The sequence below is a fragment of the Crocuta crocuta genome, unplaced genomic scaffold (assembly GCF_008692635.1).
Source record: "Crocuta crocuta isolate KB4526 unplaced genomic scaffold, BGI_CrCroc_1.0 scaffold58, whole genome shotgun sequence".
Classification (NCBI taxonomy): Eukaryota; Metazoa; Chordata; class Mammalia; order Carnivora; family Hyaenidae; genus Crocuta; species Crocuta crocuta.
In genome coordinates this window covers 1,529,908-1,546,862 of record NW_027532417.1, presented here as the reverse complement: position 1 = coordinate 1,546,862, position 16,955 = coordinate 1,529,908, and the positions used below count along the sequence as shown (strand labels likewise).

Sequence of the window (16,955 nt, the reverse complement as noted above, 5' to 3'; positions counted from 1 at the left end):
GACACTCCATAAATATTTGTTAAATAACTATTGTGCAGTTGTTGTATATATGTGTGAATAGCAAGTAAACAATTTGGTCATTGAGAAAGATTTCACTTTCCTCTTCAAGACTTTTATTTTGAAGAAGGAGTTTTTAAATTATCATTGGTATAGCTAAAGAAAGTAGGTCACTTCTATGATATACAGGCATATGAAAAGTTTGTGCTAATAAATTTGGCAAATATCTGGAAAAGGGCATATGGAAAGGGAAATAAATTTCTGGAACTTTTGGACAACCTGCCATTGACTTGAAAATGAACCAAACAATAAAGGGTTAGTATCCAAAAATCTATAAAGAACTTACCAAACTCAACACCCAAAAGACAAATAATCCAGTGAAGAAGTGGGCAGAAGACATGAATAGACACTTTTCCAAAGAAGACATTCAGATGCCCAACAGATACATAAAAAGATGTTCAACATTACTCATCATCAGGGAAATACAAATCAAAACCATATTCAGATGCCACCTCACACTGGTCAGAGTGGCTAAAATTAACAACTCAGGAAACAACAGATGCTGGTGAGAAATGGAAACCCTTTTGCGTTTTGGTGGGAATGCAAACTGGTGCAGCTACTCTGGAAAACAGTGTGGAGGTTCTTCAAAAAATTAAAAATAGAACTACCCTATGACCCAGCAATAGCACTAGTAGGAATTTATCCAAAGGGTACAGGAGTGCTGATTCATATAGTCACAGGTACCCCAATATTTATAGCAGTGCTATCAACAGTAGCCAAATTATGGAAAGAGCCCAAATGTCCACTGACTGATGAATGGATAAAGAAGATGTGGTTTATACATACAATGGAATACTACTTTGCAATGAGAAGGAGTGAGATCTTGCCATTTGCAACCACATGGTATCATGCTAAGTGAAATAAGTCAGTCAGAGAAAGACAGGTACCATATGTTTTCACTAATATGTGGAATTTGAGAAACTTAACTTAGAACACCAGGTTGGGTGGAGGGGGGAAGAAAGGGAGAAAGCAGTTTCAAACAGAGAGGGAGGAAAACCAGAAGAGACTCTTAAATACAGAGAACAAACAGGGTTGATGGAATGGGTGGGGAGAAGGGAAAATGGGAGATGGGGATTGAGGAGGGCACTTGTTGGGATGAGCACTAGGTGTTGTATGTATGTGATGAATCATGGGAATCTACTCCCAAAGCCAAGAGCACACTGTATACACTGTATCTTAGCTAACTTGACAATAAGTTATATTTAGAGAAGAAAAAAAAAAAAAGAAAGAAAATGAACCAAACAGAACTTCTATAAATAAAATATAGTCCTTGAAATGTAAAACAACAGGCCAGCTAGACAGATTAAGACACAGTGGAAACAAGAATGAGTTTGCTGAAAGATAACCTGAGTACATGAGAAAGAATAAAGTGCATAAAGTTAAAGAGATGAAGGGGAAGGGTGTATGAAAAGATAAGGAGAACAGACAGATAAAGTAGTCCCAGTAGATGGCTAATAGTTTCAAAAGAAGAGAATAGAGACGGGGAGAGGAGTAAACTATGGACTTTAGTTAACAATACTGCATTGATATTGGCACATCCGTGTGACAAAAGCACCAGAGCAATGTAAGATGTTAAAAACAGGGAAAACTGAAGTGGTCGGGGGCATAGGAAAAGAGAGGTGTATGAGAACCCTCTGTACTTTCTTCTTGATTTTCCTGTAAACCTAAAACTGCTCCAAAGAAATAAAATATATTAAAATAAATTCATTAAAAATAATAATTAAAATAAATAAATACATGTCTAGTGAGCTAAAATTAAAGTTTAACAGAACCAGTTTAAAGACAGGAAGAGCAAGGGCTGAGAAATAAATTCTTAGCAAGAAACAAATGCATAAAAATCTAGTACATTAAACCGTTGAGTTTAGGAACATAAGCATTTATGGGTATTACAGTTCTTTTGCATTAAGAGAAATCTGCATGTTGACAGCAGCATAGTAGAGTAGGGAAAAGAGAGGCTTGAGTGTCAAAGCCCATTTTGAATGAAGGTCAAATCCCGTTTTTAAACTGATAAGAACAGATACTATGCTTGATCTTAGCCAAAAGGCCGAGAAGCGATTAAATCCCATTTTTAAAGACCAAACATCCTACCCCCCAAAATATTCCTTATTATATACCTGATATGGCAGTGTTAGGTTTACTTCCCTCCCCCAACCAAATTAAAGCAGTTCAAGGTTCACCCACCGAAGGAGGACAATAGCTATTTTTCATGGCTCTTCAACACTGCACCCATGAGCTTCCACAACTCCTATCAGAATGGGGCAAGCCTTTGTCTTCAGAACATGGTGCTCATTACCTGCCTTTGTAATCAGGTGGCTCTGAAAAAGGCTTCATTTCAGTTGGTCTAAGACCAACTGAGACCTTTCACTTACCTTTCAAAACATCAGTGATGAGTATTCAGTCCTTGCAGGCTCCTAAACAGCCACCCATAGTGCTGCCCCCTCAGGGGTTTCACAAGGGTGTGAAAGCAGGCATATGGACCAGGCCCATCACAGAATCTGTAAGCACTCTGCCCCACTCAGGAGGGCCAAACATCCTGGCACACATTCCGCTCTTCAACTCTAGAAGCACCAAGCCTCCAATCCAGGGCCAGCTTCATGGGTGTATAACCTGTGCAGCTGCACAGGGCCCCATACTTACAAGTATCCTGCTGTTGCCATTTTGTAATTCTTGAACATTTTTCAACAGGGGCGCCCTGCATCTTCATTTTGCACTGTCCTCTGCAAATTGTGTGGCCAGTCCTACCCTGATCTCTTATTTATTGTGTAATATAATAACTAACATCATTATATAGTTTAATTCTCCCTGAGGTTCTAACCAGGGGTTGCCAGTGCTGATGCCCACGGGGACAAGCACTGAAGTGGGCAAGATTGCAGCTGGTGAGTCTGAGAGCCAGCAGGGGGCGCTGCAACTGTGGTGAGCGGAAAAGTCTTGTGGATGCCAGTACTGGACTGGCTAAGTGTTGTTTCCGGCCCAGTTTAGTCAGATCTTCCAATTTTTAAAGAAAAAAAATAGAGATGTACTTTAAAAAACCAATTCATCATATTTTAAAATGTAGGCTCAATTGGGGAAAAAAAAATTCTGTGTACAAACGTATGTTTGTATACACCTCCATCACTAGTCTATGACCTTTGCCCTAGAATTTCAAAGACAAAAGCATGTTTTTAAATTTCCTTTCCTATTTCTCAGTAAACATAATAGTCTTTTTTTTCTCTTCTAGAGCAAAAAAGGAGTTAGCTTGTAGTTGATAATGAGAAATGAGGAATCTAGGCTGTAGGAATAAATGCCTGACCCCATCCTGGGGGAAGGGAAACAATTCTCTTCATTTTGGTTGGATCAACAACATTGAAAAGAAACCACAAGGTAATTCTCAACAGGTTATCTTGCCTATTAAATTATTACTAATTGCCCTGCTGCAGTTATTAATATTCTTGATCAGGAATGTGAATTGAATATAAAATAATATACTATGATAAGGAATGAGTGAGGTTCAATGTCTTTTTGGATTTATGGCCAGCATCTATACTCTCTTCTCTGCTAATATAAGAGGAACAGGATAATTCTGTTACCTTCGATAAAGGGATTAGGAGGCAGCCCCTCTCTTCCTGATTCTTATGCATATACTCACTTTATAAAATTTTTGGATCCATAAACCTTTATGGACTCAGTTTAAATGTGTTGAGGGATTATTAAAGCCAATGGATTATGAGTTCTTTAGACATATTTTTACACAACATAATGCATAGTTACTCCACCATAGGACAGCCCTCTCCCTGGTTCCTCCCCCTCCCCTTACTTCTATATGTATTTTGGGCTTATTTTGAAATTGTTTCACTTCTCTTTTCATCTTCCTGGTACCAGGTATTTCCACATTTTATTCACTAAATTGGAAGAAATGTTGCAGACATTCTGAGACTATAAGATTTCTTTCCTGCCCCAATTTCCTTTTGGCAGGACTGCTGTATATGTTAGTATGAAAGAATGTGCACTGCACACCTTTAAGGGGTGTCATTCATATTGTCATCTGTGGGGAATGTCCCCTCTTGGAGTTGAATAGAGTTTAAATGACACAGCTATACATAGAGTCATTCCTCCTAGCAGCTGCTTTAGACATAAAGATAAGGACAGTGACTTCATTAATAAATCGGAATCTCTGCTTACCCTCCTATAATGTGTATACACAAAACCTGTGACATAGGTACATGGCAATATCTGATCATGTTACTATTTTTCATTTAAAAATCTTTAATTTCTCTCCAGGATTAAGTCTGTTACTTGTAAAGTCTAAAAGTGGTGGGCTGATTTTATCAGGATCACTTTCATGAGTTTAAAAAATGGATTCCTATGGGCACCTGGGTGGCTCAGTCAGTTGAGCACCCAACTTCAGCTCAGGTCATGATCTCACAGTTTGTGAGTTCGAGCCCCACATTGGGCTCTGTGCTGACAGCTCAGAGACTGGAGCCTGCTTTGAATTCTGTGTCTCCCTCTTTTTCTACCCTTCCCCCACTAACACTCTGTGTCTCTCAAAAGTAAATAAAGAAGCATTAAAAAAAATCTGTATAAAAAATGGATTCCTAGACTCAGATTGATGATTCTGGATTGAAAAGACCTCAAGTGAAGTCTGGGAGTCAGTGTTCTAAAAAGCAGCTCCCCACAGACACTGCTAGCCTGGGTATTTCTGATGCATAGTTATGTTAGGCAACACTGGTCTATGTCGCTGGTGGACTGTAAAGCCCTTCACAACTGGGCTTCGACCAACTTGACTTCTTTCATACCTTGCATTTCAGCTTTTCTGGAATATTCAGCATGACTGAATATATCACGCACTTGAATGCTTTAATTACATTACACATTCTGTCTGGCAAGAGTTTTTCTTGGATTTTTTTCAGTCAAGTAAACTTGTTTCTTGACCTCTAAGACGTAAATGAAATGATATCCTGTTGAATCGATTTCTAGTTCTCCCATACCTAGAATCAATTATTCCTGTCTCTAAGCTCTTACAATAGTATATATTATAAGAGTGATTCTTAGGGTGCCTGGGTAGCTCAGTTGGTTAAGCATCCAGGTCTTGACCTAAGGGTCATGAGTTCAAGCCTTGCATTGGGTTCTGTGCTGGTGTGAAGCCTACTTAAAAAAAAAAAAAAGTGATCCTCAAAAACTGTTGGTCAGGGGCGCCTGGGTGGCTCAGTCAGTTGAGCATCCGACTTCGGCTCAGATCATGATCTCATGGTTCATGGGTTCGAGCCCCACGTCAGGCTCTGTGCTGACTGCCAGCTCAGAGCCTAGAGCCAGCTTCAGATTCTGTCTCTCTCTCTCTCTCTGACCCTCCCCTGCTCACACTGTCTCTCTCTCTCTCTCTCTCAGAAATAAATAAAAACACTAAAAAAAAAAAAAACCTGTTGGTCAGATACTTCCCCAAAATATTTTTAAAACTATGTACTTAACGTCATAAGTTTATTTGCACCATGTTTATGTGATAAGTTGTAATTGCTACCAATGATATAATTTTTAACATAGTCAAATATCAACTCTTTATAATAAAAATATGCTATCCCTTTAAAAAAATAGATCCAAAGTAATCCAATACCTGTCTTAGGTTAGGTTCTTGCAGAAGACACCATACTAGTGTAGTGATTTATTAAGCAGGCTCTCCCAGGAGAAACTGGTAAGGAAATGGAAAAAACATGATAGGACTCAGGTGAAGTCCCAGCCTCAGCCTGATGCTGCTGAGAGCTTAAATGGCAATTGCATGTCCAAGTTTATCCCATTTCTGGGCAACAGAGTTGCCTTTTGAAGCTCTGCACTTGTCATTATTGGCTATGAGACAGTGGGTGTAAATGTGGCAGCAGGGTGGGAGGTGGATAGGAAACAGACTCCAGGCTTTTTATCTTAGAGTGGATACGCTCCAGAAGCCTAAAGCAAGAGCAACAAAGCATACAAGCTTGGAGATGGGGCACAGCACTAAATAAAAGGAACTGTGGCTATTAGATTCCAAAGGTGTCAACAATACCCCAACAACGTGATATTACCAATAATTTAAAAAAATACGTTAGACTTATGATTCTGGAAGATATACTTTCTTCCTATTCCATCTGCTAAGTGCAACTAAAAACTCTGGACATGTAGAGAAAACAAACATAAGAAGACTGAAAGATGAAGAGGGGAAGGTGGACCAGCTAGGGATCTCAGGACCTAAAGAACAACACAGTGGTAAGTTCTCTGGGTTTTCTTCTTACCCCAAATATCCCAGACTGGGAACTGGAAAAACCAGAGCCCCAAAATGCCAATGGGCTCAGACCAAAAAGAAAAAAAAAAATCCCAGTAAAAGCCTGCTCTCTAGCCGAAGAACCAGGAAATCGTGTAAGGAGAGAAAACTTAGAAAGTAACAGCTGTACAGGAGAAGCCCAGCAGTTAGCTGGGGCTTAGCAAGACAGGTCAGGACAGGAGTTAGGAGTCATTTTCTGAGGTCAGAGCTGCTGGAATGGATGAGTTAGCTGGGGTGAAGAGAGAAATGCAAAAAAGCTAAAGACAAAAATATGGGCACGCCTACACATTATTGCCCTTTGGTTTACAATTAGAGAACAATTAGGTAGCTTAAAAAAAAAATACACATGCTTACTATCCCTCCCGGGAGAGTCTCAGATCCTTTCTGTAGTTTTCCAAAGTTCTGAAAATGATTCTAAGGTGCAGTGAATGTGGAAAACTGTGAAGGGTTCTAGGGAAAAAAAGAACTGAGAAGGATTCACCATCATCAGGGAAATTATTTAGACGAAAGTGTTTGGGATGCCCATGGATGCAAGAGTGATTAGCACCAAACGCTGCAGGATGGCAAGGAGATTGAGGACTCCAAGGAGCTTCTTTCTGGAACACTGAAAGAGAAGACTGTGTTGGAAGACTTCCTAAATGTTGTGGGGATGCTAAAAGAATTTAGGAAAGCAAATATTGGTATCTTATTATGAAGGCCAAAGAAAAAATCTCTCAATAACTTTAAAGCTCCTTGGTGAGTACCCCTGATGTGTTTATTTAGAGGATAATAGATGTTTACTAAGTCTATCTATTTTAAAAATGAGAGTACAAAATGAGGTGTCAGAAGGTAAGCATCTGGGATGCAAATCTAGACATAATTTACATGAAAACTTAGACAAGTTATAAAAATATTAAGAAATGCCAAAATCACAATGTTTACTACCTTGTATAATTTTTTCTTGACATTCTCATAATTTTATCCTTAGTCCTATGACTAGTTAATTTCTCCTTAAATGTAAAATTTATAATTTGATACTTCCTAAAACACCGTATGAAGCATCTTCATTTTATAATGAAAACAAAGGAAAAGTAAATGGTAACATATATGCAGGAGTCTATTAATAACTTTCTCAGTTCTATTTAACATGATGCTGTCAGCATTGCTGTGGTGTAAATACAGCAGGTGTCAAAACTACTATTATGCAAAAGAGGAAATAGAATGAAGGCCTTGGGGATTCAGGGATTTGTTCAAGGACCTCCAATTTCTATGCCGCAGTCAGAACTCAAACCCAAGGCTTCCAATTCCTTGAAATTCTCCAAAATAGCATATAAAGATTCTACAAAGATTCCTATGTCTTAAGTTATCATTTTTGATCAGGTTTAGTGGAAAACTAGGCCCACCTGTGCAGCAGAGCCCATGCCCGTGAGAAGCTCTGGTTTCTGAGAATTAATGTAAGAAACAGGGTTCAGGGATTTTGTCCTGAACAAAAACCCTATCAGTTGTTTTCTCCACAAGGTCAAAAGAAAGGGAAGAACTTGTTACTGGACTCCATGGTAACAAGAAGCAAACTTACCCCTTTTAAGGGCTGGAGATTTCAAAGTTAAAAAGAAGTAAAATGTGAAGATGAGTTTTACTTAATTATTCCTAATGTTAAGGTTCTTCACTTGAAGAGTATTATAGTTCTGTTTTGTAGAAGTAGAAATTGAAACTTAAAAAAAAGAAAGGCATTAAAAAGTCAATTTTACTTTGTTTTTTTTAAAGATTTTATTTTTGAGTAATCTCTATGTCCAACGTGGGGCTCGCACCAATGACCCTGCAATCGAGAGTCCTACGCTCTTCGCCTGAGCCACCCAGGAGCTCCAGTCAATTTTATTTTTGCAATGAAATCTCTATGTTACTAAAACAGATGGTATTTAATAAGCAAATATTATACATACTTTTGAAAAGTTAGGGATTTCTCTAAAATATAGAGAAAGAATAAATCTTGCTTTTCTGAGTGGCTCATACACTCAGGAAACTAAAATACTCTTATGAAGAGCAGCTTTGGAATATCTATTAGAAACATTATACTACCAAGACCAAATCTTAGTAATCTTCAGGGAAGATAGTAACACTGATTCCTAGATCATCATCATTTTCAAGTTCTTTATCATTTTCTTCAGTAATACATTTGCCACATGCTTCTGGATTTCTTTCTTTCTTAGGAGTATATGATGAATTATTTTTGTCTTTGATTTTCTCTTTGGGATGCGAGTTAGCAATAGTTTCTTTTTCCAAAGCATGTTGTAGGCAGTTGTAAAACCTATAAAGAAATAAATGCTATTGTTATATCTGTGTTCTGAAACAGCATGAATGAAATACATCTAGAACTTATAAATTATATAAATTTGATGTTTTGTATTAACCTTAAAATATAAAATGAGTCAGGGAAATAATATGCTTCTTGCTTTTTTATATGATCATTTCATTAGGAAATGTGTTTTCAGTTCTTTAAGAACACTCCTGAAAATTGGTTGGAATCACCTCTTGACAACCTGTATTCTACCTCAATTTCTATTCCATATGTAGGAGTCAAAGAAGGTAAAAACAGAAGAGATATTATTTTCCTCTATAAAAAATCACAAATGTAGTAAAATCGCACTTTAGAAAATTTGGCAAATATATGAGGTTACAAATATAGATTACTTCTATATAACTACCTAGAAATAACCTCTCAATATTTTATTTCTTTTCAGTTTGTTAATATATTCTGAATTAATGTATTTATGCATATGCCCATATATCTACTGTCTTTTATTGAATTTTTACATATAAAGTTTTACATTTTCTGTTAAATATTTATTGAAAAAATTTCTATATCATCAAATAAACTCAAAATAACACTTTCTAGTGGTAGTGTAACATTATGTCATCTAGATTGGCCTTAATTAATTTTCAAACTTTCCCTAATACAAACAACAGTGTGACAAACATTTTTAAAAATAATGTGATCCAGGGGTGCCTGGGTGGCTCAGTCGGTTAAGCGTCCGACTTTGGCTCAGATCATGATCTCACTGCTCGTGGGTTCAAGCACCGTGTCGGGCTCTGTGCTGACAGCCAGCTCAGAGCCTGGGGCCTGTTTCAGATTTTGTGTCTCCCTCTCTTTCTGACCCTTCCCTGTTCACACTGTCTCTCAGAAATAAATAAAAAACATTAAAAAAATTTTTTTTAAATAATGTGATCTGAGTTTCTAGCTGTTTATTTAAGACAGACCCCTAGAAATGTAATTACTTGGTTAAAGAGTATAAACATTAGAAAGCTCTTGATAAATACTACTTATTTTCCAGAATGGAGGTTCAAAAAATATGCTTCTAATTAATAGCAGTACTTGAAAGACCACTTCACTCAAATATTGAATATTACCATCAAAAAACATACTTTACTTTGATAGGTGACAATGGTGTCTCATTATTTTTTCATTTTTTTTGTTTGCAAGTGAAATTGTTTTTCATCTGCTTATTAGCTATCTTAATTTTTTAAATAGAAATTATTATTTTCCTTTCCTCATTTTTCTACTTTAGTGTTAGTGTTTATTGTAGTACAATAAATTGTTAGCTCTCTGAAAATTATCTTCATGTCTTTTCTCCTTCTGTGTTAGCACCTGATAAAATACTCTGCCTCACACTGTAGCCTTCAGCATACGTGGAAAGGCAGCAAGGTGGCATGGTATACTGCATGTGCTTCAAATGCGTTCTATTGGGAAAGCTAAGGTAGGCTAATTCCAACTTTACTGAGTTTCGACTTCCTCATTTATAAAAGTGGATACTATCCTGTACAAAGCTGAGTTGCCAGGAGGTTACAGGTGATATACGTAAGTACCTAGCACAGTGCATGGCACAAAGTAAATTCTCAATATGACCATTTTTATAGAATATAAACTCTATGAGACCAAGGACCCCAACTATCTTATTTTCTGTTAATATTCTTAGAATGTGGTATGATGCTAACACATTTGGGGAAAAATATGCCAATTAAGTGAATAAATAACTATGAACAAAAAGGTGAATATAGATGTGTTATCCTAGGTCCCCAATTAGAGTAATCTGGAAGTTGAGAACCCCCTTGCCATTGTGGGGATCTCATCATGCTTTATATTCTATTATTATGGCAAACTGTGACAGGAAATTTTGACACCTATAGGATAGGTTGCTATTTGGACCAATTTTCTTCTTTCTTTAATTCAACGAACAGGTTAAGTTCTACTTGCAAAGGCTCTAAAACTGACCTAAAAAGCCCAAGAGATATACACCTGTTTCCAAACATTCTACACAGTTGTAATACATATCTAATATGAATATTACATATCCTGTTTGTATTTCAAGTATTATGTACTTACCACTGTATACCTTGATACCCAGCGCCATGATTGGCAAATAATAGGTACTCAATAGATATTTCTTCAATTAATAAATCAATCTCAAAGACAGAGGTATAGTACAAGGAAAAACAGTAGAGTAGGAGGTACAGCAAAATGCTTTGAAAAATAATAAAACTGACGTACAATTTTTTAAACCTTGTTCCATGGGAACAGTCTTTTAATGTAATTTACCCCTTATATCCTTACTTAACTGAAATCTGGCCCCCCACAAAGACACCATCTGCTCTGCATTCCTCTCAAGTGGAGATGCTAATTCTTTTCATATCCAACCTAACACAGAGTTGAGATAAGGTCAGAATTCTGCCGGCTCACCAACACTTCACGATACTCAACTCCTTGATCTGCCCCTCACGCCAATCTACCAGTATTTTGTTCAGTCCCTTACATTCATGAAAACTTCTACACTTGGGATGATCTTTCTCTCCAGGTCTTACCATCATCCTGGGTGACTGCAATGACTGGTTTTCTTCTCATCTTCCACACTGTCTATTTAGAATAGCTAACTTAAATGACTCTGTGGAATGACTCATTTTATCTAAAACATAAATCTAAAAATTCATACCACAAGTATTCACAATAAGTGTGAATCACATTTATTTGGTCATAAGAGGCTATCCATGATGTGCAAGTTCATTTTCCATTTTCTACCATTTCCCCACCAACTCTGAACTTTAGACTCAGGTAACCAAGGGTTGTTTTTTTTTTGTTTTTTTTTTTTTTATGGATTATATTTTATTCCTAGAAAATTAAAGATAAGATTAAATTGCTCTTTTATAATCACAGAGAATTAATAGCTGTGTAAAATATCTTGTCAATCACATAAAAAAAGTAATTAAAGAGGAACAGGTGCCTTACTTTAATCTTCCATTAAAGAACCTAAGAATTCAAAGCTACATCTGTGGGGTACCAAAAAAACAACTGGTAATATGGAACAAAGACCCTTTGTGCTGAAAGCCAAGAATAAATATTTCAAGTTCTTTTTCCTTTTCCTTTTTAAAGAGAATTTTTAAAAAGTTCTTTAGGAAACTATCTCTCTCAATAAGTCAGAAGTTTGTTTTGCAATTACATGCTCTCCCCTCATACGATGCCCCTTACACAGCATTCTATAGCCCAATTCGCAAAGTGCAATTTTCTCAGCTCTCACAGGCAACAACAAAGAGCTCAGGATATAAAAGGAAATGTATGCACAGGTAACAGTCTTCCCTACCCCCTCAGAAAACCAAATTGTCTTCAGTTTCTCTACTTCTGCAGTCAAGACGATCATGCCACAGGGCAACTTGTACTTAGTTCTCTTCATGACCGAAGTTTTCAGACCAGCCCTGGGAAAATGATTTCTTGTTTTTCAGGTCAGTTAGAGGACCTCTTGCAATAAAGACATGATATCTCTCTGACTTCTGATATAGGAACATAAAATTAATGAAAGCTAGGCACAATTTCATACCTTTTAGGCTTCCATTATTCACAAATAACAAAGAAGCCTATTTTCATACATAATGTATTTAGATTTTGACTTGATTAAACTCTAGCATTTTTATTTAAAAAACAGGCATGTGAACAGAGTCTGTGCCAGGTGCTGGGAAGAGAAGGAAGAGACCCAGTCATGCCCTCAGGGAGCTCAGGGTTTAGTGGATGCTGCAGAACTGACAAGACACATTCAGCATGCCATGAAAAAAGACAAGACAAAGTAGGGGCACACTGGCAGTACTCTGCTTCAAGTGAGATCATGGAATGCTCCTTGGGAAAAAACCCAATGCCAGGGCTGAGTAGTAAGGATGGACTGAAGCCGACTAGGTATGGGAGAGGAAAAAAAGAGGAGGGAATATCCAAGGGGAACTATGTAAAAATAAAACGTGTGTTTACTTTATATTATTTACTTCTTTTGACCTATGTACATAGGGAAACATGCGAGATATTTACTTGCTTTAGTTCCATTTTAAAAAATAAGACTAGCAACAGTGAGGAGTCTAAGACCTCTGTTATCTTTGCCTCTTCCTTCTCTCTACCCCTATATCTAGTCTGTCACTATGTTCAATTTACATTCTGCACTATCATTCCCATTGATCTTGCTATTCGGGGTCCTGTTACTTCTCACGGGACTAAGTAGCAAAAGCCTACACCTGCTCACCCTATCTCTAAGCCATCCTACACATTTTCCAGAACAATCATCTAAGGCTCTGAAGCCTTGTAAGTAGCAATGTTGATGGAAAAAGTCAGTTAATGAATTTAGCAAATATTTATTAACCACTATTCTCTTGCCAGACATTCAGAAAATGAGAAATGGTCTTTGCCTTTGGGGAACTCAATTTAATGTGTTAACTTTTAAGTTCTTTTCTTGTTTATTATTAATTCAATAAACATGTATGGTTTTCTACTATGAGCTGGACACTATGTAAGGTTTTAGGATAACAGATATTTAAAGTGTGTGTGTGTATGTATGTGTGTGTGGTTGGTTACAGGGAAAAGCCAGTCCTATTTCCAATGTGACCACATTGTAGTGGAAAAGAAGGACATACATAAAATTAAATACTTGTAATCCAACATGGTTCACATTTCTGTTTTGCACTGAGGGGTAAACTGTAATAATACTGGTAAGTGATAGTAAGAATGTAAAAGAAGGAAATGGCTATGGGGTTGAGGCTAGAATAAGAAGGATTATAAGAAAGGCTGATAGAGTATTCTAGTTAAATATGTTCAAAAGCTTATTGTCTATATAGGTTCAAGACTTGGGAGAAATTTGGAAGACCTACCATTATATGGGGAAATAGTGAAGCAATGGGCCAAGGGCAGTATCTTAGAGAACAGTAATACTTAACCAACTTAAGGGAAATCCAGAAGGAAGCTAAGAAAGCACCACAAACAAGAAGGAAAGCAGCAAAGTGATATAACAGAATTTCCTGCCAACGGGTATATGAAGAAATGCTCAATGTCACTAACCATCAGGGTAATGCAAATCAAAACCACACAGACATCACCTCACATCTGTGAGGATGGACAGTATTTAAAAAAAACAAAACAGGGGCGTCTGGGTGGCTCAGTCGGCTAAGCATCCAACTTCGGTTCAGGTCATGATCTCACAGTTCATGGGTTCGAGCCCCGCATCGGGCTCTGTGCTGACAGCTAGCTCAGAGCCTGAAGCCTGCTTCAGATTCTGTATCTCCCTCTCTCTCTGCTCATGCTGTCTCTCTCTCTCTCTCTCAGAAATAAATAAAACATTAAAGAAAAAAAAAACTAAAAAAACCCCTGTAAAAGACAAGTATTGGCAAGGAAGGGAACCCTTGTGCATTGCTGGAGGGAAAACAAAACAGTGCCATTCCTATGGAAAACAGCATAGCAGTTCTTCAAAAAATTAAACCTGGAACTACCATATGATCCAGCAATTCCACTTCTGAGTCTACACCCAAAAGAACTGAAGCCAGGACTCAGATATGTAGAAATATGTTCATAGCAGCATTATTCACAATAGTTTAAAGGTAGAAAAATGCCAAAAATCCACTGATGAATGAATGGATAAATAAAATGTGATATATAAGTACACTGAAATATTATTTAGTCTTAAAAAGAAATGAAATTGTGATATCTGCTATAACATGGATACACTTTGAAGACAGTATTTTAAGTGAAATAAGCCAGACATAAAAAGACAGACATTATATGATTCCACCTATGTGAGGTACCTAGAATAGTCTAATTCATAGTAACAGAAAATAGAATAGTGGTTACCAGGGGCTGGGATTCTAGGGAATGGGGGTTTATTGTTTAATGGGTACAGAGTTTCAGTTTAGGATGATGAAAAGTTTCTGAGGATGGATAGTGGTGATGGTAGTGGCTGAGTAACAATGTGAATGTACTTAATGCCATTGAAATGTAGAGTTTAAGTGGTCAATTTTATGTTATATATATTTTACCATAAAAAAGAAAAGTTTAAAAAAAACCCAATCAACCATTGTATATAGATTTGTTTACTTTTTCTCTCCAATTTGCTTTATCAATAGTATTATATGCCAATATATTCAGCCCTTTTACCCTATATTTAGCATTTTATTACTACACAGCTGGTGAAAAGAAGAACATGGCTAGTTTCATTCTACCCATAGCTAAACGGTGGTTCCATCTGACCCAAGTCAGTCCTGATCTCTTATTAACAGATTCAAAGATAGCCTTGCTCTTGTAATTAGTAGTAAATCTCCAAACTTGTTATTTTTTACTTGAAAATCGTTATCTATGAATTTATCTTACTCTTCCCACTAAAAAGTGGGTTTTGGAACTGTTTTACACAAATAAGTTATTTTTTATATTAAAAACATTTTACCTTTTAACATTGCTTTTCACATTTCTAGATTATTTACTGCTGACATGTTATTCATTAAAATTTGACTTTTAGGGGCCCCTGAATGGCTCAGTCAGTTAAACGCCCGACTTCACTTCAGCTCAGGTCATGATCTCAGTTGTGAGTTCGAGCCTCACATTGGGTTCTGTGGTGATAGCCCGGAGCCTGGAGCCTGCTACAGATTCTGTGTCTCCCTCTCTTTCTGCCCCTCCCCGACTCATGCTGTATCTCTTTCTCTCTCTCTCAAAAATAAACATTAAAAAAACATTTAAAAATTTTGACTTTTAAAAGTTCTACTATAGTTATTTGAATTGTGAAACTTTGGTCCTATGACAAACCAATTTTAGTACTCTATCTGATTGCACAACTTATCACCTCCAGTGTTTATTATTTTTTCACTTTTCAACATCAGAGGGGTGACTTTTTCTCTGCATTTGGTTGGATGTACAGCTGTTCCCAAAGGAGCTCTCTAATTTGTTCCCCCTTTCTGAATTCACATGTAATCTTCTAATCAGTATCTTAAGACACTTTTTAGCCTTCTGTAATTTTTCACTGATTTCATATGATGAGCATGACTCTCTTGATAGCAGCATGCACACTATAATCTCAAAACATATTTCTGAGTCAATGGATTTAAAGTATAATTTGATTTTATAGTTGGTGAACGTGGCTCAATTAACTTCACCAGGTGTATAGTTAGTTGCTCTTGGGCTATATTTATAATCTTGTTGAAATTCAAGTAAGGAAACAGAGAAACTGATTTGTTACTTCCTATGTTTTAGCAAAGAGTCTCACTGGAATACAATCTAAGAAAAGTAGTAAGCTTTTGGAATGGTACCAATAAGTACCTGCATGTAGTTCAAACTCTGTAGTCTGCTCAAGTGGCTGAGTGCTCTTCAGTGCTCACTGGACATTATCACTTCATCTAGAACATTTGCTCAAAGTGTCTTGTAGCCAGGTAACCCCTCTGTTTTTTCAACCAGGGTTCTACCAGAAAATTCAGCTCTGATGCCCTAAGGCATCCACTGTACACAAGGAGTTAAGTTCTCTCCAACGTATCTAGAATGGAAGATATACACCAGTGTTGAAAGAAATAAGAAACAGTCACTTGAATAATTTTGTGAATTCTGTTGTTCAAATGAGGAGCTCTGGTTGAGAAAGCCTGGATGGTGGTAGGGATGTGATCGTACGTTTACTTCCTGTATGTGTCTGTGAAGAAGGAAAAGAGCTACTCTATCCTGAGAATTCATGGCATGACATGAATAGGGCCAGTCATTTTATATATGCTATTTAATGTATACTAAAACTGTTCTCTAAGACAAGTATTTCTCCCAAGTTAGATACAAGAAAAATTAAGCCAAGAGTTGTGGTAGAATCTGGATTCAAACTCAGTTCTGCCTCTGGCACCAAATTCTACCTCTTTCCACCATCCTACACCACTACCATTGGCACCTGTAGCCTTAGCTGCTCGAAAGGGGGAAAATTGTAGGTATTAAAGAATGTTAAGCAGGCAGGTTGAACAATAAGATTCCTTTCCATTTTAGTCAGGATTCTTTTTTGTTTAACTTTTTAAAAAATGTATTCATTTTGAGAGAGAAAGAGATAGACAGAGAGAGAGAGAGAGAGAAAGAGAGAAAGAGAGAATGAGGGTGGGGGAGAGGAAGAGAGAAGAGGAAGAGAGAGAATCCCAAACAGCCTCTGAGCTGTCAGTGCAGAGCCCAATGTGAGGCTGGAACCCACGAACCATGAGATCATGACTTGAGCAGAAGTCAGAAGCTTAACTGACTAAGCCACCCAGGCATCCCTACAGTCAGGATTCTGAGCGTGATAATAGAGAATGGCTTAGCAGAGAGACACACTGGAAACATTCTACTATGAGACCAGCTAACAAGGCTATTGCAATGGTCTTG

General features: G+C 37.2%; 1 protein-coding gene and 1 pseudogene across 1 annotated transcript in view; both read right to left on the bottom strand.

Annotated features, from left to right (window-relative positions):
• Positions 1-2,007: 2,007 nt before the first annotated feature.
• Positions 2,008-2,113, bottom strand: LOC144243861 (U2 spliceosomal RNA; annotated as a pseudogene).
• A 5,968-nt stretch (positions 2,114-8,081) lies between these two features.
• TYW3 (tRNA-yW synthesizing protein 3 homolog) overlaps positions 8,082-16,955 on the bottom strand; it is a 17,411-nt gene continuing 8,537 nt past the window's right edge. Inside the window, exon 6 of the mRNA XM_077778995.1 lies at positions 8,082-8,603. Coding sequence (XP_077635121.1) covers positions 8,387-8,603 — 217 coding nt within the window. The 3' untranslated portion in view covers positions 8,082-8,386. The remainder of the gene's footprint in view (positions 8,604-16,955) is intronic.